The following is a 24,092-nucleotide window of genomic DNA, read 5'->3' as shown; positions in this document are numbered from 1 at the left end:
GTTTTGAATAGCCATCTACTGTACATCACCACCCAAAGAATCACGTAAACATACGCAAAGAAGTATATTGAATTCTTGTCCTGTTTAATTTGCCCCAAACAACATGGAAATGAAGTGTAGCAGAAAAGGACAAATCATATAGTGGTCCCATCTCTGCAGTTAATACACCTGTAAAATATCTTTTAACATCGTAAGATAGCTGAGAAAGTAATACATTTGTTGAAGAAATTCTGTTAGCACGTAAGTATTAAAAGTGACTGTCATAAACATCTAATAACTTGGAAGCATACTGAGTGGAGAAGCAGTACAAAAGATGATAAACAAAGGAGAGAGAAAAACACAGGACAACCCTCCATAGTACCCGAAGGCCATAAATAACAGCACATGCTCTATACATTGTGGTTCTTTTATGTTCAGGTTTCAGAAACCATGGCAGCAATATGGACTTGAACATATATGAACAAAGAACGTACAGCTCTCAAAGCTATAATAAGTAATTCGTTGACATATTCAAAGGTTCAGGATTGGTTGTATGGCTTTAAAAAGGGAAAAAAATAAACCACCGTTGCCTATTTAGCCCCAAGCATCTCTCAGTGCTGTAGTGTCAGTGTCTTGCAAATGACATCTATTTTTGTATAAATATACTTTCAATTACAGTGTAAGTTGTTATTGCATTCAACTTTTATTAAAGATGTACTGATTGTTCAAGAGAAAGGCTATAAATAAAGATTGCGCTGAGGTTCAGACCGCTCTGATGAATAATCTATATTCTTTGCGAAGCACTGCACAGGCTTATTTGATGAAGTGGATGAACGAGCGATTTCTTGTTCTTTCAAGTACTTGGAACAACCACCTTACAGTCCTCATCAGTCTCCACTCCGACTTCTTCCTGTGAGGGAAACACCATGTATATTATTTATTAGTACTGTAAACACAAAACATTGGCTCAGAAACAAAACGCACATAGGTGGTGGCATGAAGTTAAATTCTGGAAAGGGGATTTTATGAGCTTGCTTCTCACCAGGAACTGCTTTTTGCTCTTTGGATACCCTTCCAGGATTGCATTCATCATATCTGAAGCCTGAAAGAAACAAAGCACAACATAATTTAAGCATTCAGTGGCTACAACTAATGTCTTAAATGATCAATGTCTTCATCCAGTCTACTAATCTTTGAAACTCCTTTATTATCTCCCTTTCCATCTGCTTCTTGTCATCAGTGTGTACACAGGAAATCCTGAAGTTTAATTTAATACCTTTTCAGACTTCCTTTTTTAAAGCACAGTTTTTGCTGAGATGGCTGCTGGTGAAATGATAAGGTGGACATGAAACACAAGACAAAAGTAAAACCATATAATAAAACCTTGTTTATTTAGGTTTGCCAATTCATTTATTGGTTATTTTTGCAGTCTACAAAGCCTTCTGCAAAATTTCAATCAAAGGCGCATTTATAGCCATTATTTCCCTGTTAATGATCTTAAGATTTTATCCTGAATTTTGAGGCAATTAGTAAAGTCTTTCAAATTTGAGTGCAATAAATCAATTAAAACATTTAATAATGGTGATTGAGATACTAACATGATGATGGTTACAGTATACTATAATGAAAAAAAGAAACGGTATGTCATAAAATGACATATAAATGCCATACTGTAGTATGTCATGAGAATGTCATTATATAAAAGCCAAAATATATCATAACAAAACAATAAAAAGGTCATAGTATAGTATGTCATTTAAAAAATAAAAAAAATCAAATTATAGAATGTGATAAAAGATTTTCATTATCTATGTTTCAGTATAGTATGGCATACTTTTTTATATATAAAGAAGTCATAATAGAATTTCATTTAAAACGTTGATTGATGTCATAGTATGTAATTTAAAAAAAAAAAAAGTCATAATATAGTATTTCATAAAAAACTTCATGGTATAGTATGTAATTTAAAAAAACATTAATAGTATATATGTATATAATAGTATAGTATGATTTTAAAAGTGTATATAGTCATAGTATGTCATTAAAAACAGTCATAGTATAGTATGTCATTAAATACATAAAAAAGTAATAGTATGTCATTTTAAAAAATCAAAATCATTGTGTATGCTCTCAAAAAAATTCATAGTACAGTATTTCATAGAAAATGTCATTAAAAAAGTTACAGTATGTCATTAAAGAAATCAAGAAAGTCATAGTATGTCAAAAAAAAAAAATCAGAAAATACTCATAGTACAGTATGTCATAAAAAAATTCAAAAAAGTTACAGTATAGTATGTCATTAAAGAAATCCTGAAAAAGTTATAGTATAGTACGTCAAATTCATAAAAAAATCATAGTAAAGTATGTCATTTAATTTTTTTTTATAAAAAATGTGTAGTATGTCAAAAAATAAAAAGCCATAGTATAGTATGTAAAAAATCATTAAAAAAGTCAGTAAAATATGTAAAAATAATGAAAAATATCATAGTATGTAGTATGTAGTAGCATGTCATTAAAAAAATGCCTTAAAAATATTATGCCATAGTAAATATGAAGGTATGTCACATTGTTTGGGACTGGGGTGCCATCTTGTGAGGTACATGCTCTGTTACTTCTGTTACCAAAGTGTATGCACTCAGTGCAAAAACAGTTTACAATGTCCAGGTATGTGATTGGTGCAGCAGAGTCCTGTAACACTGGTGAAATGGATCGGTGCAGTTTATCGTGATTTGTTTGTCCAAATACTGTTGCTTGACCACTGTAGCAGGCACCGTCCACAAAATGTAACATGACGTGATGTCAACATCACACGCTGAATAGTATGTCACAAAAAAGTCATTAAAAAAGTTGAATAATATGCCATACATTTGTTTAGAAAAGTCATAGTATAGTATGTCATAAAAAATTGTAGTATGTTATAAAAATTATTAAAAAAAGCCATCATATAGGGGCAAAAAAATGCCATAATACAGTATGCCATTAAAATATTTTTATATACATATACATTACCAATCTCTTCCTCTTTTTCCACTCTTTCACGTAAACATTCCGCTCCTTATAAACCTGTAAATCGATATCTTATTAGCAATGCGCCACCATACTACATAAAAACAACAACAACAACAGTAATCAGTAGATTTCTTACATGTTTTGCAGTAATTAGAAAGCGTGACTACATTCCCAACCTTCTCTTTCTCCTCTGGTGTGACGTGATTTGTGGCTGCCTTAATCTTCTCCAGTCGTGCTCTGTACCCTGAACACTCTGACTTCAGCTCTTGGATCTCTGACATCATTTCCTCTGTTGTCAGGGAGCTATTGAGCTCCTTCAGCTCTGTTAGTGGAGATTGCACACAAATGTACACAACATCCCATTTCATAATGCAGTACAGCAAAAATAGTCCCTTAAGCTTGGAGAAGTCTCATGTAAATCATTTACTGTAGCTTAAAACTGAGCAAAAGGCATGTCTTGATACTGTGTAAAAAACACATGACACACTGTGGATACAACAACTTGTATAGATAAGTTGACCACACCTGCATCCAGCTGTCTGCAGCTCTGGGTGAGGGACTGAACCTCTGCACTGAGCTGTGAGATCTGAGAGTCCATCGACTTTAGGTCTGTATCATTCACGTCTTTGAACTGAGACTGTAGGGAAGGTTAGTGGCAGATTATTGTAAACAGCAGGTTTGACATTAATTACTTTCAGTGCTAACTTTCCACAACGACACTGTAATACATATGTATACACGAACCTGATCAGCAAAATAAATCTTTTGCTTGCCATATGTTTTCTCTTTTATCTTGCCCTCCAGGGCCAGCAGTTCCATGGCTTTGACCACAGCCTGGTAAATCACAAATATGCAACAAATCATCAAATGTAAGATACACAAACCAACACCACAGCATCTCACGGGTAGGTATTGATCTCACTGTTTTGCCCAGTCCATGCTGCTTTTGTAGATTGCAGAAGACATCCTGAGCACTGTAGGGTCGGTTCTTCTCATTCAGGTATGCAAGGATGAGTGACGCACCTGTGGATCAAAGTGATCATATAAACTGACGCAAACATTCAGAAATAGTGCTTAACATTATGTGTGATAACCCTCAAAAATAGCTAGAAATGACAGCTATATTTGTACGATCTTTTTTATCTTTTAAAGTGCCTTGACGCATGATGATGGTACCCTGGCTCCTTAACATTACCGTAACGTTATTTTGTTCTTTATCGTCTCCGTCTGTATGTTAACACTTTGTGAGCTCAAGACACTGTTAAACAATGACGGTATATTCTGTGTAACGAAATAAAATATCCCACACACGGTGCTTTAAAACAAATGTATCATGTTGTAAAAATGGGCGTATTTGGAGTAGGCTCACATATCGCTTTAAGAGCTAACGTTAGCTTATCGTGCTAAGGGCTATGTAACGTTAGCTGATGGCTTTTTAGCTAACACTTCACTATCTCTGACATCAAACGAACTTCGTTCGCTCGATACGAGTGTCAGATATGAAAGCTAGCTTGCTATAGTTAACGTATCCCGACATAAAGCTAACTCTTACCGTTATCCTTTTTACTCATTTTTAATTCCCCTACTTTCACTTTAGCTTCCCAAACCGAGTTTCGCGCGAGATATACGTCACGGAAAAGATCGTTTGTGCTAGTAATGCATTACACTGGTAGGAATAACTCACCGCTCTGCCTGTGGTGTGGACAACTCTCGCGCACGAGTTCTTCAGCGTGTATTTATCTCCAAAATTGTTTTACGTCTGCATATTAACAGCGCCATCACTAAACTCATTACTCGTGTCGGCCTAAAATAATGACTCTTTATTTATAAATTTGGCTCTGTCCTTTTACAAACAATAAAGTTTGATACCCGGAAAGAGGAACAGAGTGAGACCTCTGTAATTTTGGCTGGTCTCAGGGCCAGTTAAAGGTCCAGTGTGTAGTATTTAGGGGCATCTATTTGCAGAAATGGAATATAATATTCCTAGCTGTGTTTTCATTAGTTTATAAGCTCCTGAAATAAGAATTATTTTGTTTTCATTACTTTAAAATAAGCTGTTTATATCTTCATACAGTTCAGTTTTTTTCCAGGCCCCCAGGAGCACAGCCCAGCAGCAATTTTTTGGGTGGCCAAACAGGGTCCATCACGTGATGTCATTGGGCCCAAAAATACTTTTCCCATCGACTTAACAGTAGGGCAGAGGCTTCTGTAAATCACTGGAAAAAAATTTTTGGAGCATCACAGCCCCTGTGAAATGACTCACTCGCTCTATGGGCCCAATGATGCAGAAGAAGTGCTGATCATCTGGGTAATTACATACTGCCGAAACAGAGTTTGTTTGGTTTTTTTTTTAGCTTTGTGTGCCATAGGAATGAGCAGGGTCCCACCTCCAATGCGATATCTACATCTCTTAAATGCATCCATGATTTTCCCCCACAGTCAGCCATGTTGTTGTACACTAGCCCAGAACGGACAAACCAAACACGGGCTCTAGATAGGGCCGTCAGTGTTTTTGCATTGAGCGCCTTAGTTCTCCTACACACTTGGCACATGAAAGAAGATTGAGTTCTGCAACCTCACAGTTAGATGGTACTACATCCTACACACTGGATCTTAAATCCAAGTTATGGTCTAAAACATTTTGATAAATAAGAGATATATTTTGTTATGAGCACTGTTGTGCTAGAAATAAAATGTAAACATACATCATCTGTATGGCAACAGAAAAACATATTTGATGATATAGTGTGGTGCAGTGTCTTATATATACTTAGAGTGTTTAAATAATGAATGGTTTCCTTCAGGAAGTACCTCGGAAGATTCAGAGCCTTTTAGTGCCTAGAGTTTGTTGATTTTTGTCTCAAATCAGAGACTTAAAAATCATCTGAACAGCTTTGACTATAATCACAGATAACTATACGTCTTTTACCTTCACTCACAATACATGATAAAATAATACCCTGGACAGACATAATTGCAAACATTTTATTCAATACGATTTGCACATCAAAACATATCAAAACCAGTTACAGAGAAGAAAATGCGCTACTATGCACATTACATTATCAAACTGACTACAGATCACTCATACTGAGGAAATGACTCTTCATGGAGCAGCAATGAGCAACATTCTGGTTAACTGAGGTGGCCAAACCAAGTCAAACAAGTAAGACTTAACATATCCTCTTTTTTCAGCCTAAAAACCCCAGCAATTTCTTATCAGTGCACATTTTTTTTCTACTTCACCCTCATGAATGTGGATCCAGCAGTTATGTTCTACTGTGCTAAATGTTTTGCAGATGCAAGTTTCCTCTCAAAATAACACAACTAGAGAGCACTGAGTTTCCCTCTATTAAAAACCCAGCATTTTTAAACTTTTTGATATATATGTCATTTCAATAAATCTGTGGCTCATTGAAGTTGTAAGTGCTATTACCACAGTTAAGTTTTGATATACTGACATGGTTTGTCCATCAAAAGGAAATCAGGCTGACCAGCACACAAAAGTCACTTGAAACCTTAACATACTAACACTTTGAAAAAAGGATATAAGGATAACTTTCTATACCCACTTTTGATGTAAACACTTCTCTCCATTAAAATAGTAAAAGATCTATGAAGAATATTTGCTTTTTCTCTTAAAAAGTCCAGCTTGATTCAACTACATGAAATACAAGGGTGATAAAAGATACAAAGAAATCTGTTTGAATATCACTTTTGGAAAACACACAAAGCTGAGGGCTCATTCAAGGTATTAAACATGGACACAATATGTTACTGAGCTGTATTAAAGGGCTGGAAAATGGAATTGATTCTGAACTTACTCACACTAGAAAAGAAACAGACCTCCCCCTGGAGCAAGTTCAAAAATACAATGAAAAGCAAACATAACATCAAGTGTTCCTCCAGGTCAGATAACTTAAGACTGTAATGTGACATCCTTGAAAGAAAAGAAGCTCCAAAAAATGTTTGAAGATGTCTTCATATGTTAGTTAGACAGCAAAAAAAGGAAAAATGTAATGAAAATCATAAAAAGAACTGAAATTTTAATCCAAATATTATTTCTCCTGAAAGAGAGTCGCTGTCCAAATCCGCATCTGCTGACAAATTTTTAAAAAAAAGTGTAAATTGAAATCTGTAAACCTGTAACACTAAATAAATCAGCTTCTAAAAGATCATAGCCACGGTACTTAAAAGGACAGCAGAGCGCTAAAATCGACAGCAACACAAACTGATGGTTCTTTGACAAAATGTGATGGAAACAAATGGAGGGGTTTATTTATCTCAACTATTCCAATGACTAAAAAAACTTTAACATGTAATGCTGTTCCATAATTATCAAAGTAACATGGCTCAGCTCAACCAACAGGAATGTCATATTTGGTCCCATGTTAAATAGCCCTGTATGTCTCGTCCTCCAGGTAGAAAAGATTTTATGGGTACTACTGTTCCTTATTTATGGTCATTAACAAGTATCCTTGTATCTTATGGGTGCATGACGTACTTAGAAGACTGCAACAAGGCTCAATAATGCTGGTTTGTTTAATATCTGAATGTGTTTCATGTTTTTTGTTGCATTTCCTATTGCTCAGCCTACAAAGTAAAAGGTTTTTTTTGGATGATTAGGGTTTAAAATTAAAATAGTTTGAAAAGATAGAAACAATTAAGTTCTTCACAGTGATAAACTGATGCCAATCAGATGCAGGGCTGCTGGAACCTAAAATCATCTCTCATTATCACAGCTCATCAACATGAACACTGCCCATGAAGTTGCACTTGTGCACACAGGCGTACAGACACACGCACGCTCACACACATTCATCAACACACACACACACACACACACACACACACACACGCACACTTTACTGTGGTTTACCCAGCAGGCTAGACAAGAAGGTAGACCCCTGGCTCTCTCCCCGTCTAGTCCCCCCTCCTCCTCCAAGGGGATCCATCTGGTTCAGTTCAGACTGATCCAGCATTTCAAAGTCCTCTCCATCCAAGTCTGTGTCCAGCTCGGAGCTGGACTGCTTGCGGTAGCTTCGGTGGGCCCCAGCCCTGGGAGGGCCCTCTCTGCGCTGGGTGGTGGGAGGCTGAGGTTGCAGCGCCCCGGCCAGCGCTGCCTGGATCATGTTGCTGGCAATGACTCCGGCCAAGTCTCCGGCGAAATCAGAAGCAGGTGGCAGGCCGCTGAGAGAAAGTTCTGCATCCAGATCCTCCTGATCTGAGTCCAGATGAGCATCGACGTCCAGCACTGAAGCTCGGTGACTAGTTAGCCCAGACACACCCAGACTGGGCAGACCTATGCTCGTGTCATCGTCATCATCCATCAGAGTTGCATCAGGGTTTATAGACGGGAAGTCTGGGAGGTCTTGAGCAAAGGATTCCTCAGCGTCACTGTGTCTGTCGAGATCTGACCAAAAGACAAAAGGAGACATGATGAGGGACAAGAAAAAAAAAGACAAATAAAAGGAGCACAAAATCCTCAATACGTGCGTACTTACCTTCAGAGCCCTCTGTGAGCGGGGTCTGGCCACGTGATAGGTTAAATGTTCCATTTTCAGTGTAGGACACCTCAGCATCAGAGTGCTCTGAGTCAGTCAGTGCAAGTTCCTTCGCAACAATAGCATCATCAAACTAGGAGAGACAGCAGATTGAGAAGGTTTGATATTTTCTAAGCTGTATTGTATTTTTTGAATCCTTTACTTTTATCCTCGACTATAAACTGTTAACAAACTTTCTCTGTGCAACTGTTAGTGTTTAGTTATATTCTCTCTATTTTTGCTCTCACACCCTCTGTAGACTTCACCACACACACCCACACACACACACCAAGGGGAAAATACACAGGCACATGACAGGCAGAGCACATCATGTGAAGTTCTTAACCCCAGCAGGAAGTGGCTCAGATGTGCTACTGTAAAAAACATTGTGCTGAAATACAAAGCCATAGGGGATGTGTGCAGTGAATGTGTTTTCTGTATACTTTCATTTTGTAACATACACCGTCATCACTGAAAGGTAACTACTATGCGAGAGCAAAATGTAAAGAACATCTCACATACACATGAATTTTCCACTGGAAATGAATCCATATTGGCCAACAAATTTTAGATCTGATCTCTCTCCTTATAAACAATACTGAGCCAGGCCTGACTACTGGTGCGGACAGAAAATAAGATGTTCACCAACATTAAAGTCAACATCATTTGTGACAGATTAAATTAAAAAAAACCTGAAAGACTTTGGAAGTTAAGCAGACGTACCGTAGGGCAGAAAGCAGCCAACTCCTCCTCACTATCACTGTCTTCACCTGAGGCTGCACCACGAATAGGCCTCCGCAGGACTGCAGCGGACAACGACAACATATTTAAATTTACAGTCACAACAGTGAACAAACACAAACATGACTGTTTGTTGCAGCACTTTACAATTTACAACAGTTAACGAAACCTTCTCTTGAAAATATGAATACTAAAATAAAATATGGTTTATGGAACTTATATTTACATTTTCTACTGAACTACTGTCATGTGTCATTTCTGAAATAATTATACTGTAATGACTGATATTAAGTACCCTTGAGGGGAACCCATGCCCCGTTTAAAAAAAAAAAAAAGAAAAAAGAGCTGATCTGAAGCAGTAAAAACAAATACCATGTTAATGTGTTATTGAACAAATACTGACCCTCAGACGAAAAACACTGCTAGTGGTGAAATCCGTGAGAAAGTTATCTTCACGCAACTGTGTTTGTTTAAGGTTCAATTGTAGCTTTCACTTTGTTTTCATTTGCAGTGTTAGATCCACATGCAGAAAGTTTTAACTATCAAAAGTCATTAGATAAAAAGATAAAACAAATAAAATGTGATGTACTACTTACACTGATTATCAATAGGTTTTGACATCATGTATCCATAAGCACTGAAGTCCAGTCGCTGCAGGACTGGCTCCAGCTTCACGCACACATGCTGAAAAACCCTGTGATAAGCTCCCAGAGGAGCCAGGAGAGTAGCCCACACTAGAGGGGAGGAAAAGAATACTACTCATTAGGAAGAAGGACGAAATTCTGTTGGGGTTGCTCGGTACACACAGTGAGACAAAAGCTGTGCTTGTTAATGTTCTGTGCTGATTCATCACTGTAAGTAGAAACAAGTCTGTACAGACAAGGTGAGGCACAGGGAGCAGCAGGGAGTTAACACATAGAGCTCCTGTGGATTTTTTCAGACGTCAGAGTAGAGAGCCTTGGCAGCTCTTGCCTCCCCAGCGCTCCAACCAACACTGGCTGGAGGTGAGGAGATTAGCCTGGTCTCAGTGTGACCTCCTTAGCTTTCAGCCTGGCTCCCTTCCCTCCCTCACTCACTTCTTCCTTGTGTGTCTCATCCTGGCTTTAATCACCTCACAGGCTGGGCCCTGGTACTGGGGCCCCACAGATCTGGTTTCACCATCCATGTATTTTTAATAGGAGCAGTCAGGCTGAGTTTCCCTGCCAACATGGTCCTGTGAAGGAGCCTGGATCTGTAGTTAGGACTCACCGGCAGAGTAGGAGAGCACCAATCCAGGAATGTAGCGTCCAACCATAGCCAGGCAGGTGAACACTCCACAGGTCAAGAGGCAGAACTGACACAGAGCAACGACAAAAGTCAACACCTACAATGCACATTAACTAGGGTGCATGTATCCAGTACAACTTACTGTCATTCACTCTTTATTGTAAGCACTACAGTTATATAATACAAATAAATTGTGGTGCCTGATTTGAGAATAAAGAGTTACGAAGACAGTCAGATTTTCACTGAGTGATTTCTAAAATACTTGAGATTTTTACTTTGCATAATAATGTAATCCAATGTGACAGACTTTAAATGCACAATTAAAAAGTTGCGTTTCCATCCTGCGGTCCTCACCTTGCCAGGGTTTTGTCGTTTGTACTGCACCACACTGGATGCAAGAATTGCTGCGCTGACCCAGGCCTCAGCGATGTGATGGCACAGTTCAGGCACACTGAGGATGCCGGGCTGCACCAGACCCCAGCTAGACAAATACAGGGAATTATTAACACCTTTATCTGCTTTCTACTCGTAATATTATCATTATTGTTGGCATTAGCTTTAAATACTGGCTGAGAGTTAAAGTAACTAACCTCTCATTTTCTGATTCATCCTGGTTTCTGACTGTGGAGATAGAGAACATCCATGGCATTGAGAAACATTATATACCACAATGCACATCATGAAATTACTTTTACTACATGTACAAAATATAAGGCATAGTCTAAATTGTGTTGCACATGCTGCACTTTGCTCTCAAGCTTCCACTCTTTGTACATTTGGTATGTAACACAAGTTCAAAAACAGGTTTGGGAGATTAGCTGTTCCAGATGTAGTACAGGTCACTTGCAAAGTCCAGAATGTAGGGCTGCAGACTGATGCCATATCTACTCTGACAAAGTGCATTTGTTGCAATCACAGTGAACTGGGGGATTATCTAAGGTGCAAGTACTGCAAGAAAGAGGGAAAGTAAAGGAAAAGTACAGAACATGTCAGAGTCTGTTAGAGAGATCTACAGAGCCCCCCATAAGAAACAACTTGTGGCACCTCGAATCTCGGGCCAGATCCTATTTTTCCAGGTATCAACACAGACAGCTACAGCCAGACCAGAAGCCAGCAGGAACAGCAGGCGCAGTGAGGTCAGGGCGAAGAACCTGGAGGGGGGAAAAAACCCAGAGCAAACACATGAACAGACAGTACTTTTAATGACTGATAGCCCCATGAGTAAATGATAACACAATACTTACACAATTCAGCTGCTTGTTATAATTCATAAGACTAAAACCCTTCAGTGATGATCTACTGTTTCCTTTAAGAAGAGCCAAGAACAGAAGAGGTTAACCCACCCTCTAATGTGAGTTACACCCATTAGTTATTGCATAGTGCAATGCAAAGTGTTGATTAATTATAGTTCCCATTCACTAACAGAAAAGCTAAAGGCTGCACATCTCTATCATGATATCACAGGTGTTTCATTTTAGGTGGTTTCCATCTTTGAATGTCCTGGTGTCAACTTTCACTTCCTTAAGCCTCAAAAAATTTAAGTCCCCAAGTATTGCTCCACTTTCAGATCACAAGACCTTGAAATTTGTTGACGACAAACAACAATGCTACAGGATTCTGCCAATCAGCAGTTAGAGATTAACCTAACAAAGAGTTTGTTGGCAGAGTGAGATGCGTTGGTATTTGGGGTGGCAGCGCAATTAGTAGCTACTGAAAACACAGAATGCAAATGTCTAAGTAAACCTAGCCCCATGTGAATGCAACAATCTGTAAACTCGTACTACAAATTATTAAAAAAACAATAAAATGTACCCATTGACAAAGTTTTCAACTCACTTAAAAAGCACTTTATGAAGATGTATTTCATTGTGTGGTTATTTCCACTTGGTGATTTCAATTTAAGAGAGAAAATCAAAGCAACCTAAGTGATCTACAAGCAGAGAGGTTGCTCATATCGCTCCTCATCTCCATGTGACTTGGCATCATCCCTCGCCTCATGTGTTAGTATAGATCATGAGTGCACATCTTTAGGCAGAAACTAGCCTGCACCACTGAGTGTGTGTTGAAGCACAAGTAAAAGGCAAACAGGACGAGCAGCCTAACATGCCCAGTGGTCTAATCGAATAAAGGCTGAATGCCTGAGCTCCACAAGCCAGCCTGGCTTCCCCTCTCTGTTTCCCAGGTCAGTGATCCACGCCATACAACATTATCAAGGTCACCTAATTTAGCCAAATCTTCCTATTTTCCTTTTGATTTATTTCTTCTTCATAAGGTTTTATTGTGTAGGTGCTTTTTCAGTGTAGGGCTAAGTGAATGTTATCACACGTGGTAAAACTGAGACATATAGAAATAGCCTGCTATTCGCTGACATGTGCTTTAAACGTTATAGATGTGCTGTACCAAAGCCACTAATAGACACACTAAAAATGAATGTCCTCTTACTTCTGCACTGACAACACGCTGACCTGTAAATTACCTTATGCACAGTCTCAAACACTCTAGCAGCAATAATGAAATTGGTAAAGCTGATAATCCACTGCATCATGTTTTCAAGATTAAGAAAACAGTTTGGTTAGGAGCAACACTGAAGGTAGAAGTGTTTGAAGAGTGTGTCTATAAATAGAGCCACTAGTCAGCCATCTGCCTTGTCTTGAATTGACAGGTGAAACATTTGCTTGGTGCAAAAGCAGCAGCTGCTTGCGGTCACATTGGCTTTCGCCCAACGATCAGACAGTCTCTGTATTGTCTCAAAGTAGGTTGCTATAACAATCACACACACACACACACACACAGAGGTAGCAGAACAAGTTTGCCATCAAACTGCACCGGGTTTGAGCTGAGACTCACCAGAACACAACGTTGACCACAGTGTAGAGAAGCAGACATTGTAAGGGTCTTTCCCACACTAAGACGGACTGCAGGTAGGTCAGGACGCGCTCGTAGGGCCCCAACCTGGACTGAAGAGCAGTTTTGACAGCTCGTACCTGACCGTCTCTCTCGCTGGAGCATGGTCGACTTCGCAGGCAGACACCAGACCCCTGCTGGGTAGAGCTATCATCCACTTGTGCGTCTTCCATTGTCCCAGTGTGCGCCATCTTAGCGTCTACAGTCGATAAAGTCAGCCTGCAAAATAAAGACAAAAGTGGAAACAGGTACATGAGGAGCACCACAGCGCCACGGAGCAGCTCCACTCACAACATCGGCTAACGCATCTATGCTTGGCTAAGCTAACGGCTAGCGACACCAGCTATATCATCGTGTTAGCGTCTAACACCAAGCACATCATTATATTCGAAGCAAGCGTGTTATCATAGTAAAATGCTGAAATGTTTTAAAACGAGATGACACTTACTATTTTGTCATTTTTGCAGGGATATCGCATTAGCGCTCACATCGGAAGCTGACAATATGGCGTAGCCTGTTTTTCTGAGAACCTCAGCAGCCCAATCAGAAGCCGCACGAGCCCCCGTGTCATGCTGCGTTCAGGTGGAATAGGAATATTTTGGTTTTGTTTACTTGAGTACAGTACAACGACGAACAAGTCAGCAAGCCACACTGAAAACATATTTTTGGTTAAAATATTCATGGACACATTTTGTTTTGTCATTTTTATTCTTTATGTTTTTATGGCTTTGTACAAGCCAAATAAGGTTGATATATTAATATTTATTTATTTGTTTAGAAGTTCCGTGGCCTCTGATTTGGTATGCAGTACGTGTTTTTCTGCGATAAAAACGCCGGATGTTTTATTATCTTTTATATATCCGAAATCATTAAAATGTCAGTATATCAGAAACACAGTTCTGTTCAGCTGTGACTAGAGCTCGATTAAAATGATTTACAATGATAAAGTTCGTTCTTGTCGTCTAAAGAAACGATTGATCATATTTCAGATGAGCAATGATAGTTGGGGGATTTAGTAAGCTGTGTCTACCTAAAGGTTTGGCACTACAGTTGATGGTTTGTTCAAAGATAATGTTGAAGCCTTTAGTGTTAATATTTTTTCTCTACTGCCCTCCAGTGGTCACAATATGTAATTACAGCCTTTCATAGAAGTTTTATTTTTGAAGGATTTTACCGGAAGCAATACAATGCTATTATGTCTAACTTTACATAGCGTTCAGTTGTAGTTACCCACTGTGGCCACCAGAGGGCATAAAACGCATGATTCCTATAATGACCACAAGTAATTCACTAGCATAAAGGTGGAAACTTATTTTTGTGCTTGCTCCAATTTAGTTTTGTCTTGTAATTTTACATATATGTTGTGAAAAGATATTACTAAATTTACAGTTGACAACATCCTCTCTTATTTGGGTGCAGTGATTAGCCTACTGTGACGGACATATTAACACATTTTTCCTTATTAATGTAGTCTTACTCATTGCAAAATTTAATCAACTACACGAGTGTGAAGGGAGAAAAAATAGCATACTCATACTTCCGGCTAAGACATTCAAAATAAAAACTTTTAAATTAAAGTTTTATATTACATTCATAGTATAGGCAGCTAACCCAAAGCAGAGCATCCTTCGTGGTTTTCAGGTGATCTTAGCTCACAGACTCTGTACATCTAACTCGGATTTTCTGCTTTGAATGTGCCGAGTTGTCCTCTTTATGACTCGGCACACTCCTACACAGTAGGCGTCGCTAAGCAGCTTCAATCACTGTTAGCAACCCGCTTGTAAACAGCAGAAGAAGTCCACCAGGAGCGTCACATCAGCACCAAGCGGGAAGGAGCGGGCTGTTGGTGGAGCGGTTTGAGCAGCAGTCTACTTTCCTTGTATTATTTAGCTAGCAAGCAGCTAGCGGGCTAGCTAAATAAGGAGCAACTGAGGACTGAACATGCCGCGGGAAATCATAACGCTCCAGCTCGGACAATGTGGAAATCAAAGTACGTGAAAGACGAAGTTAATATGAAGACTGCTACCACTCGTTAGCCAATGTCCAACATTTAAGTTGGCTAGCTAAGATGATCTGTCATGTAACGAGGCTAGCTCAAAGCCAGTATCAATTCAAGCTATATCAAAATATAACACAAACATCGACGGTATTGGCTAGCTTAGCTGATCTGTGGCTAATGGGGTCTTTACATAGCAACTGTATCTAACGTAGGTTAGCTAACGTTACCTGTACAGCGTCACTCAGACAACGCTGTAGGTTACGATGCTTGACGTGTTTACTGTTGTCTAATAAGCTTGTAATGTCACAAACTGCTGTTTAACACGAGCTAACGTTTTGTTTATCTGCTCCTTTGTGTGTGTTGTAGTTGGTTTTGAGTTTTGGAAGCAGCTGTGTGCAGAGCATGGCATCAGTCCAGAGGGGATTGTTGAGGAGTTTGCAACTGAAGGGACTGACAGAAAGGACGTGTTCTTCTATCAGGTAACTGCTGCAAACACTGCTTCACTTCGTTATCTCTCACATCATGAGTTAAAAGAGGCACATCTTGTCTGCACCGTAGACGGTCTGCACAGTATATACAGTCAATGTTCAGTCATCATTAGACTATGCTTGAAGTGCAACAACATGATTTTCCACTAGATGGAGTGGTTGTAGTAAAAACTAAAGTAACACTGCAAGCAAACCTCAAGACTGTACAGTGTCACCAGCTAACTCCTGGTTTTTCACAAAACTCCACAGGCTGATGATGAGCACTACATCCCCCGCGCAGTTCTCCTAGATCTGGAGCCGAGGGTGATCCACTCCATCCTCAACTCGCCTTATGCCAACCTGTACAACCCAGAGAACATCTACCTGTCTGAGCACGGTGGAGGTGCTGGGAACAACTGGGCTAGTGGATATTCACAGGTGATCACCGGAAATGACATGTTTCTTTCTTTAGATTTAAGAAATAAAAATGTAATGCATCTAAAACTCTGCTCCGGCTTTATGTCCCCCCCTCAAGGGCAAAAAAATCCAGGAAGACATCTTTGACATCATTGACCGGGAGGCAGATGGCAGCGACAGTCTGGAGGCAAGTCTGCCGTTTATCACATACTGACTGTCCCTGGGGCCGAGAGTGATCAGGGCTGAGGCTGTGTGGAATTTTAAAAACTGATTTAAAAGTAATGTGATATTGCTGTGTCTAGTGTGTAGAAATATTCCACAGTATAGTCTAATGACAGTCTTATCCCAACTGGAGCATGAGCCCCAATAATGAGATGAGTTCATTGTATATATTAAACCTGTAGAAAGGCTGGAATTTTGTCTGAATAATGGACAGATTATGAGACAGAAGGAGCCTGGGCACAGACGTGGAAAAGGCCCCTCTCTTTTCCTTCGTAGCGGCAAGATACCCTGACAGAAAGAGACCCAAAATGCCAAGAAACGATGCAGCTGTGTCTTGTGTCTCTTCATAGCTGTTCTGTGTCTGTTTTTGGTCGTGCAGTGGCTGTTCTGTGTCTGTTTGTGGTTATTTGTTGTCTCTTTCAGAGATATGTTGTAGATGAAGCTCAGGTGGCCCATTCAGTAATCCAGCCATGGTCTGAGTAGTATCAGCGAATACTTGTTTGCACTCAAGCATGACATCCAGTCAGACTCTTTTGTCTCTGATGTGGTTAAATGCATGTAAAAATGAATGACTTGAATACTATGTTAAAATGGTGCCAGTGCCTGTCATCTTAAGCCTTGCAAAGCCTCAGCCATGCCTCACTATTATTCTTAGCCTCTTTTTTTGGTGAACTTTCTTCAGCTGCCAGCCTTCCATAAAATAACACTCGCATTTCCCCTCTAAGGTCTGCAATTTCTGTAACTCATTCACGTTATGGCCCCACATTATTATTTAGTGTGTGCACTCATGTGTGCATTGGATAAGAAGGTGGGCCGAGCTGCCGTAAGCGTGTGTATGTTGGCAGGGTGTGGCGTGTAGAATGTCTGGTGATAATAGCCGGGCGAGTGTAGAAGGCAGGTATTACAGGGCTGTGCTGGGGGGTGAGGGAGCCTATTTGTGAGGTGGGGCTGCTGCACAACCATTTATATAACTGCCAAGGAAGAGAGGCATTTGCTCACCCACACACAGTCAGCTTTCTGCATCAGTAGAGTTTACAGTAAGCTTTTTACACACGTGGCATATGCTGTAAAGGTGAACTGTGAGTAATGAGTAACTCTTTGTCTTTGTAGGGGTTTGTCCTGTGTCATTCCATTGCTGGGGGGACGGGCTCGGGGCTGGGATCCTATCTGCTGGAAAAACTCAATGACAGGTCAACAAACGCATGTAACATTTTGGACAACTATTATTTTAGTCAAACATTTTGAGGCATGGTGTGTGACTAATATATTTTCTAATGTTTAGGTACCCAAAGAAGCTGGTGCAGACTTACTCTGTTTTCCCAAACCAGGATGAGATGAGTGACGTGGTCGTTCAGCCGTACAACTCGCTGCTCACACTGAAGAGGCTCACCCAGAATGCAGACTGCGTGGTGAGCCGCAGCACTCATAAATGGATGTTGATTAATCCCGTTGCTCTGTTTTTGCTTCATAATGCAGCCATGGCTCTAAACAACCTTACAAGATTAAAACACAATTTTACACGAGCCCAGGTTCGCCTGTAAATGTGTCACACCACATTCAGAATGAAAATATGGTAGCTAAAGTGTTCCAGTATTAATGACCTGAAACAGGAAACAGATAATTTTACCTAAAAAGCTTTCAGTTACATTGCCAATAAAATTACAATGTGATGTCAGACTTATTAATAAATTCGGCCTCGTGTGTTCTGACGTAAATGTTACGGGTCAAAAGGCAGCAAGGAACTGCAAGTACACATGTCAAGCTGTTAAGACATCAAAGGCATACAGAACTCTTACATGAATAAAGTTTGATTAAGTCTCACAGGCCTATTACACACTGCAGTCAGTGTCTGGAAAAAATATTTTATTAACAGAAATCCACACTTCACTAGACGAGCTCTGGCTGGGTTTGTTTCATGTTGTGTTCATGTGATCACAGATTTTTCTGATTACTTAGGTGTTATCTTTGAAAGTAAAGTGCAAAGCGCCACACACTAACCACAAAACCTCACACCAAACCAGGAAAACATTATACACCTCCTGCAAAAGCAAACAATTGTTAAGACATTGAGTTTTTGTGTATATACACTACACACAAATGGTCATTTGAATAAGCACATGTAGCACCAACTACACACTGATGGTATAAAATAAAGACACTTGTTCTGTTTGCAGTAAAGTTGTCATATTTGTATTAAACACACATACACACAGGTATCCAAATGTGTGTGTGTTCTAACATTTGTCAAACAACAAAAGTGCAGTAGAAGAAAACTGTTATAAAATTACAAACTGAGTGTAAAGTATAGAATGTGCATTCAGTTTTGTGCACTTGGTAAATGCAAAAGCTACAAGTGTTATTAGTTTCAGAGACAGTGCTTCAAGATTACTTGTTAAAGCACTCAGAAAAAAACGCTAAAGGAACACTCCCCCTCCACCCCCCGGAAAAGAAAGGGGGGGGCATCACAAATATGAAGACAGATTGTTGTTGATCACCCTCTAAGTTTGTGGTTTTGTAAATTGACTACCCAGTTGTCACTTGAGTTTTATGCATCTGATATTGCGGTAGACTTTAAGATGACATCAAGTCAAATTTAAAATCCACTGACCTAATTTGTGACACTACATACTACGACAGATGAAGTCTAATTTTCACTCCAGCCTGTTCTTTTGTTGAAAGTCTCACTTTTTAGTCTGCTTAGGTTCTTGTGCAGCAAACTAATAAAGAAGCAAACTGCAGTGCCAGCATTCAAACTTAATAAATCTCAATCCTAAATTGGTGATTGTATTAGTCTGAGATGCTCTAACAGTGTAATGGTGTTTCCTCTCTAATACCTACTTCCTCCAGGGTCTTGCATAAGGCCCTCATGTTGATTAAATTAGCCAGAGAGCTAATAGAATCTGCTCAAGAATTGGTCCCCCTGTTGCAACTGTACAGTGTGTCTTTTATGTTCAGCCCTGCTAACAACAGCACACTATGTTGCTCCGTAAGAGGTTCCTTGACTGCGTCATTGCTCTGATACCCTCTCACTTTTTCTTTAATTAACATCGTAGCAGTGTATTGACCTTCTGTGTTGTTCTGCTGCAGGGGATTTTCTTCTCTGTTTTCTCTTCATTTGTCTAATAATTGCCCTCTATATGTGTGTGTTGTGTGTGTATCAGGTGGTATTGGATAACACGGCCCTAAATCGCATCGCCACTGACAGGCTGCATATCCAGAACCCGTCGTTCTCCCAGATCAATCAGCTGGTGAGTGAAAGACGTTGTTCAGTGTTACAACCTCGACGTCCTCTGGTTGTTTTCTCAGCTCGTCAGTCAGGAGGTTTAAGTTATGCTTCTTGATTGCAGTCTGCCTGACTGTATTTAGACAAAGACAAATGTTGAGACAGGCTGTACTTGACGCATGTCGCTCACTTCAAAAATTACATGATTTGCAAACTAGTTTGGTGAGTCAGTTGCATGTCAGACTGGATTTAAGCTTTCCAGGAAAGGAGTTGAACAGGGTTGCGCTTTCCAAGTACTATGACAGTTCGCTTTACAGGAGCAGCACTTGGAGAGTTTGACTTTAGGCTACACTCCTTTCAGGGCTGGTTATATATACTTTTTTTTTTTTACTTGAAACAACATTACACAGCCAATGTTTTCATCCAACATCAGTTACTTTTTGACTAGAAGTGATCTTTTTGTGTGTGTTGTAAAAACAAGATTTTTATGATGTAGACATTTTAGACATTGTGCTGGAGCAAATTTGAATTAATGAAATTATTTTGATGTATTGCCCAGCTTTAAATCTTTATTTTTTAATGTATTTAAAGGTTTATTTGAGATAATAAACAAATTTAAATACGCGAAATCCAATGCATTATACAGGGATATAAAGCTAAAAGCTAACTTTCATCCCCATTCCCTGGGCAAGTAAACAAACACACAATACAAATAATATTACACTATTATATATATGCAGTTCACTTGTAAGTGCCAACTAGTTTGTAGTTCATTTAAGGCTCTGTTTCTAATCAAACCTTCATAAACACAGGTTTCTACCATCATGTCTGCAAGCACAACGACCTTGCGTTACCCAGGCTACATGAACAACGACCTTATTGGCCTGATTGCATCCCTCATTCCCACACCCCGCCTCCACTTCCTTATGACCGGGTACACACCACTTACTACTGACCAGTCGGTAAGTGACATCATACAGATGGTGCAAAATGTTTTCATGTTAACCCAGCACCAGTGAACTGTAAAGTAAAGTGTTCTTGCATTTAACAATTAATATTTAAAATACTGAATGTCACTTATCACTAAACACACTGTGTTTTAGGTTGCTAGTGTGAGGAAAACCACAGTGCTGGATGTGATGAGGAGGCTTCTGCAACCCAAGAACGTGATGGTGTCTACAGGAAGAGAGAGGCAGCCAAGCCACTGCTACATCGCCATCCTTAACATCATCCAGGGAGAGGTCGACCCCACACAGGTTTGAGTGCACACTATGCATGCAAGGAATCAGTCTATATTCTTGTGAATTCCAAATAGCTAAAATGTTTGGAGAGTATTCAGTTTGTTATTCTCTACTGTAGGTGCATAAAAGCCTCCAAAGGATCCGGGAGCGTAAACTTGCCAGCTTCATTCCCTGGGGTCCCGCCAGCATTCAGGTGGCTCTGTCCAGGAAGTCACCATACCTGCCCTCGGCCCACAGAGTCAGCGGCCTGATGATGGCCAACCACACAAGCATCTCCTCTGTAAGTGCTCATCGAAGAGTTGCGTCACCTCAGCCTGTTAAGTTACATTCTCCTCCAGTGTGTACTTTTACAGTGGAGATGTGTCTGTTTGTTCTGGGTCAATACTTGAGGCTGTACAGTGTCCTAAAAATGAAGATGAGACACCACAACAGTGGTTGGAGGGGATTTCCACAAAAAATAGGTTTTGGATTGTCATCCTGTCAAATTCGTTGAAACTGTGAGCATGAACATGAGCTGTGAAGTTGAGGGAAAATGCAGTCCTGTGATGTCATTAAATTACTAACTGTAAAATGATTGAGAAGGTCCTTTACAGGCAGTCAAATTACAATGCCCAATTTAACAATGTTTTCCTCATTATTTTAGGTCCTAAATTTAAGTAAGGGGAAATTACAGTCATCTGAGGAAGTTTCAGTGAAGTCATAGTTTTCATTTTCCTTTTTGGTTACATAGAAGTTACAAACAAAACACAAAGTGTGCAAGTTCTGAAGAAGTCCCTAAAAAAAGAACCTGAAACTTACCCACTTTCCCAGCAGTAGATTTCATTCTGATGTCTTCTCTGTTGCTGTCCCACAGCTGTTTGAGCGGACGTGCCGGCAGTACGACAAACTGCGTAAGCGTGAAGCCTTCCTGGAGCAGTTCCGCAAAGAGGACATATTCAAGGACAACTTTGATGAGCTGGACAACTCTCGCGAAGTGGTTCAGCAGCTGGTGGATGAGTACAGTGCAGCCACGCGGCCTGACTACATTTCCTGGGGCACGCAAGAACAGTGAACTGACTTTTTGTCTTGAATCTCAACTACAGCCCAGTCAGCATACATGCTTAGCTGGTTTATTCTCATTGACCTTACGTCCCTTCTTCACTTTCAATTTTCTCCCACATATAGATGTCCCAAAACAGACAGGCATTTGGCTATAGCTGCTTCTCTGAAAAAAATATTTATTGGCTTGTTATAGCATTATGTAGTATAGTATGCGTGGGTCTAGAATCTCGAGGGATGAGTGTTAACAGCCACTGTTATTATCATAACCAAATTGTAAAATGGACTGGACTGTATCACATCCTGGAGTGATGTTTAAATAGTTTAAATAAAACAGTCCTTACCTGTAACTCCAGTGAGGGAAAAAGTTAAAGTTCTTTTTTTGCAAGTCTTGTGCAGAAATTTTGTACAAAACACTCTATAAATGTTAATAGTTGTTTTTTTTTTCCTTTTGCTAAACTCAGCTTTCCTGCCTTGTAGCCTATTTTTTCCAGCAATGTCAGACAACCCGTTGCCTTGTTTTGGTCTATTTTTATACCGAGTAAAGTACTTAAGTTTTGTGCTGTTGATTTACAGTGAAACATCCATCGCCTACAATATGATTGCCTTGAATAAGGAGAGTAAGATTGACAGAATGTGTTGTATGGAGGGTTAATGCAGGTTCTTTCATCCAAGACATTTCTGTCATGGTGCGTTGTACCGTCTGCTGCTGATACACATTGCTCATTTGTTACCACTGTACATGACCAACAGGAATGTCAAGTTTAAGTTGGGCTTGAGCCAAAAATTATGTTAAAACACCTGCTATATAAATGGTGTAGACATTTTAACATTATTTGCCACCTACATTAGAGAAAGTAACAGTTTGCACAGATTAACATGGTGTACAAGGATGGATTTCATTTGAACAGTTCATTTCTATACCTGTAAATATACTTTGAAGAATATCTGGTTCACTGGCACTCTCTGTATCGTCTGAAATGAATATACTGTTTGATGTTGCTTTGCTTGTTGGACCTGTTTGAAATGATGAATAAACACATTTTCTATTATTTTCTATTTGCCATTTGAAATGTTTCTGGTATTATCTGAAGACATGCTTGGTAGGTTTTATGTAAAGGTCATTTTACTTCCCATTAGTCAACCCTACAGAATGATAAAACACCACTCTTTGCCCCTCACCTGGAGCTGCAGCATACTGGTGGCCGTTCATCTAACTCAGTTAAGGCTCATTACCACAGGGGAACGTAAAGGTACTTAGCAACACTTGCTCAACCAGCTATTGTTTTAACCAGAAAAGCTTCGGGGGAGGCAGCTCTCAGCTCTGCTGCTGGCGCCAAACTTCAGCCTTTTATAAAATGTCTGGTTGAAAACAATAGTTTTTCACTGCTTCACTAGTCGAGGCACAAGAAAGCACATTTTCTGAAAACGAAACAAAGGAAATGACTGAATGGCTAAACATTACCAAAGACGTTATGGTAAAATGGTGCTGTTTTTTATTAATTACATACAGTATTTATAGTTTTTATTGCACTTCCAAGTTAGTTAAAAACAAACAATAGTGCAATTAACTATACACACATTACATAAAAAGGTACCATGCAGCGTACAAACAAGCTTAATACAAAGCAACAACATCCGCAGTGTGATTTATTTTCTTTTCATACTTGTAGCTCGGAGCTGCCTGCAGCTGCAGTAGAAAAAGCAAAGACCTGCTTCTGAGCAGGAGACGGGGCTGACTGCAATGACTCGTCAAGGCCTTTCATGGTGAGATTTAAGTCTTGAGGCTGGTTATCACATGGAGTTGTGAAGAAGACAGTACTCTAAAATTATATTTACAAAGCCTATCTAAAGTCTCATCTACTACATTAAAATAAAGTGTATAAACAACAGGATGTCTTCATACTTGTCTGACATTCAAGTTTAATGAAAAACGAGTAAATGTGAAAACAGTCAAATAAAAATTGGGGGATCTGTCTGCTTTGGGATAATTTCTTGTTATAAAAGCTTATTTAAAAAAACATCTTTGGTCCATTGGTCAAA

The 24,092-nt window shown here is 39.6% G+C and overlaps 3 protein-coding genes across 3 annotated transcripts; 1 reads left to right on the top strand and 2 right to left on the bottom strand.

Moving 5' to 3' along the window:
- Nucleotides 1–63: 63 nt before the first annotated feature.
- On the bottom strand, nucleotides 64–4,642 carry psmc3ip (PSMC3 interacting protein). The gene is made up of 8 exons (XM_033645271.2): nucleotides 4,541–4,642; nucleotides 3,911–4,011; nucleotides 3,733–3,822; nucleotides 3,514–3,625; nucleotides 3,165–3,310; nucleotides 2,989–3,042; nucleotides 1,022–1,081; nucleotides 64–889 (listed from the first exon to the last, which is right to left on the bottom strand). The coding sequence occupies exons 1-8, from the start codon at nucleotides 4,557–4,559 to the stop codon at nucleotides 833–835; spliced, it is 639 nt and encodes a 212-aa protein (XP_033501162.2). The 5' UTR covers nucleotides 4,560–4,642; the 3' UTR covers nucleotides 64–832.
- A 1,317-nt stretch (nucleotides 4,643–5,959) lies between these two features.
- On the bottom strand, nucleotides 5,960–14,041 carry retreg3 (reticulophagy regulator family member 3). Its single transcript, XM_033645447.2, has 10 exons — nucleotides 13,891–14,041; nucleotides 13,386–13,661; nucleotides 11,583–11,689; nucleotides 11,129–11,159; nucleotides 10,893–11,019; nucleotides 10,521–10,605; nucleotides 9,869–10,006; nucleotides 9,255–9,334; nucleotides 8,493–8,625; nucleotides 5,960–8,401 (listed from the first exon to the last, which is right to left on the bottom strand). The coding sequence occupies exons 2-10, from the start codon at nucleotides 13,631–13,633 to the stop codon at nucleotides 7,854–7,856; spliced, it is 1,497 nt and encodes a 498-aa protein (XP_033501338.2). The 5' UTR covers nucleotides 13,634–13,661; nucleotides 13,891–14,041; the 3' UTR covers nucleotides 5,960–7,853.
- Nucleotides 14,042–15,246: 1,205 nt separating this feature from the next.
- On the top strand, nucleotides 15,247–23,101 carry tubg1 (tubulin, gamma 1). Its single transcript, XM_033643803.2, has 11 exons — nucleotides 15,247–15,432; nucleotides 15,808–15,920; nucleotides 16,179–16,346; nucleotides 16,444–16,512; nucleotides 17,658–17,737; nucleotides 17,830–17,956; nucleotides 19,709–19,795; nucleotides 20,583–20,732; nucleotides 20,874–21,026; nucleotides 21,130–21,291; nucleotides 21,865–23,101. The coding sequence occupies exons 1-11, from the start codon at nucleotides 15,384–15,386 to the stop codon at nucleotides 22,060–22,062; spliced, it is 1,356 nt and encodes a 451-aa protein (XP_033499694.1). The 5' UTR covers nucleotides 15,247–15,383; the 3' UTR covers nucleotides 22,063–23,101.
- Nucleotides 23,102–24,092: the final 991 nt, after the last annotated feature.

Source organism: Epinephelus lanceolatus, chromosome 18, assembly GCF_041903045.1.
Source record: "Epinephelus lanceolatus isolate andai-2023 chromosome 18, ASM4190304v1, whole genome shotgun sequence".
NCBI classification, from domain to species: Eukaryota; Metazoa; Chordata; class Actinopteri; order Perciformes; family Serranidae; genus Epinephelus; species Epinephelus lanceolatus.
The sequence above is the reverse complement of the archived record's forward strand: the minus strand, read 5'-3'. Positions and strand labels throughout refer to the sequence as shown.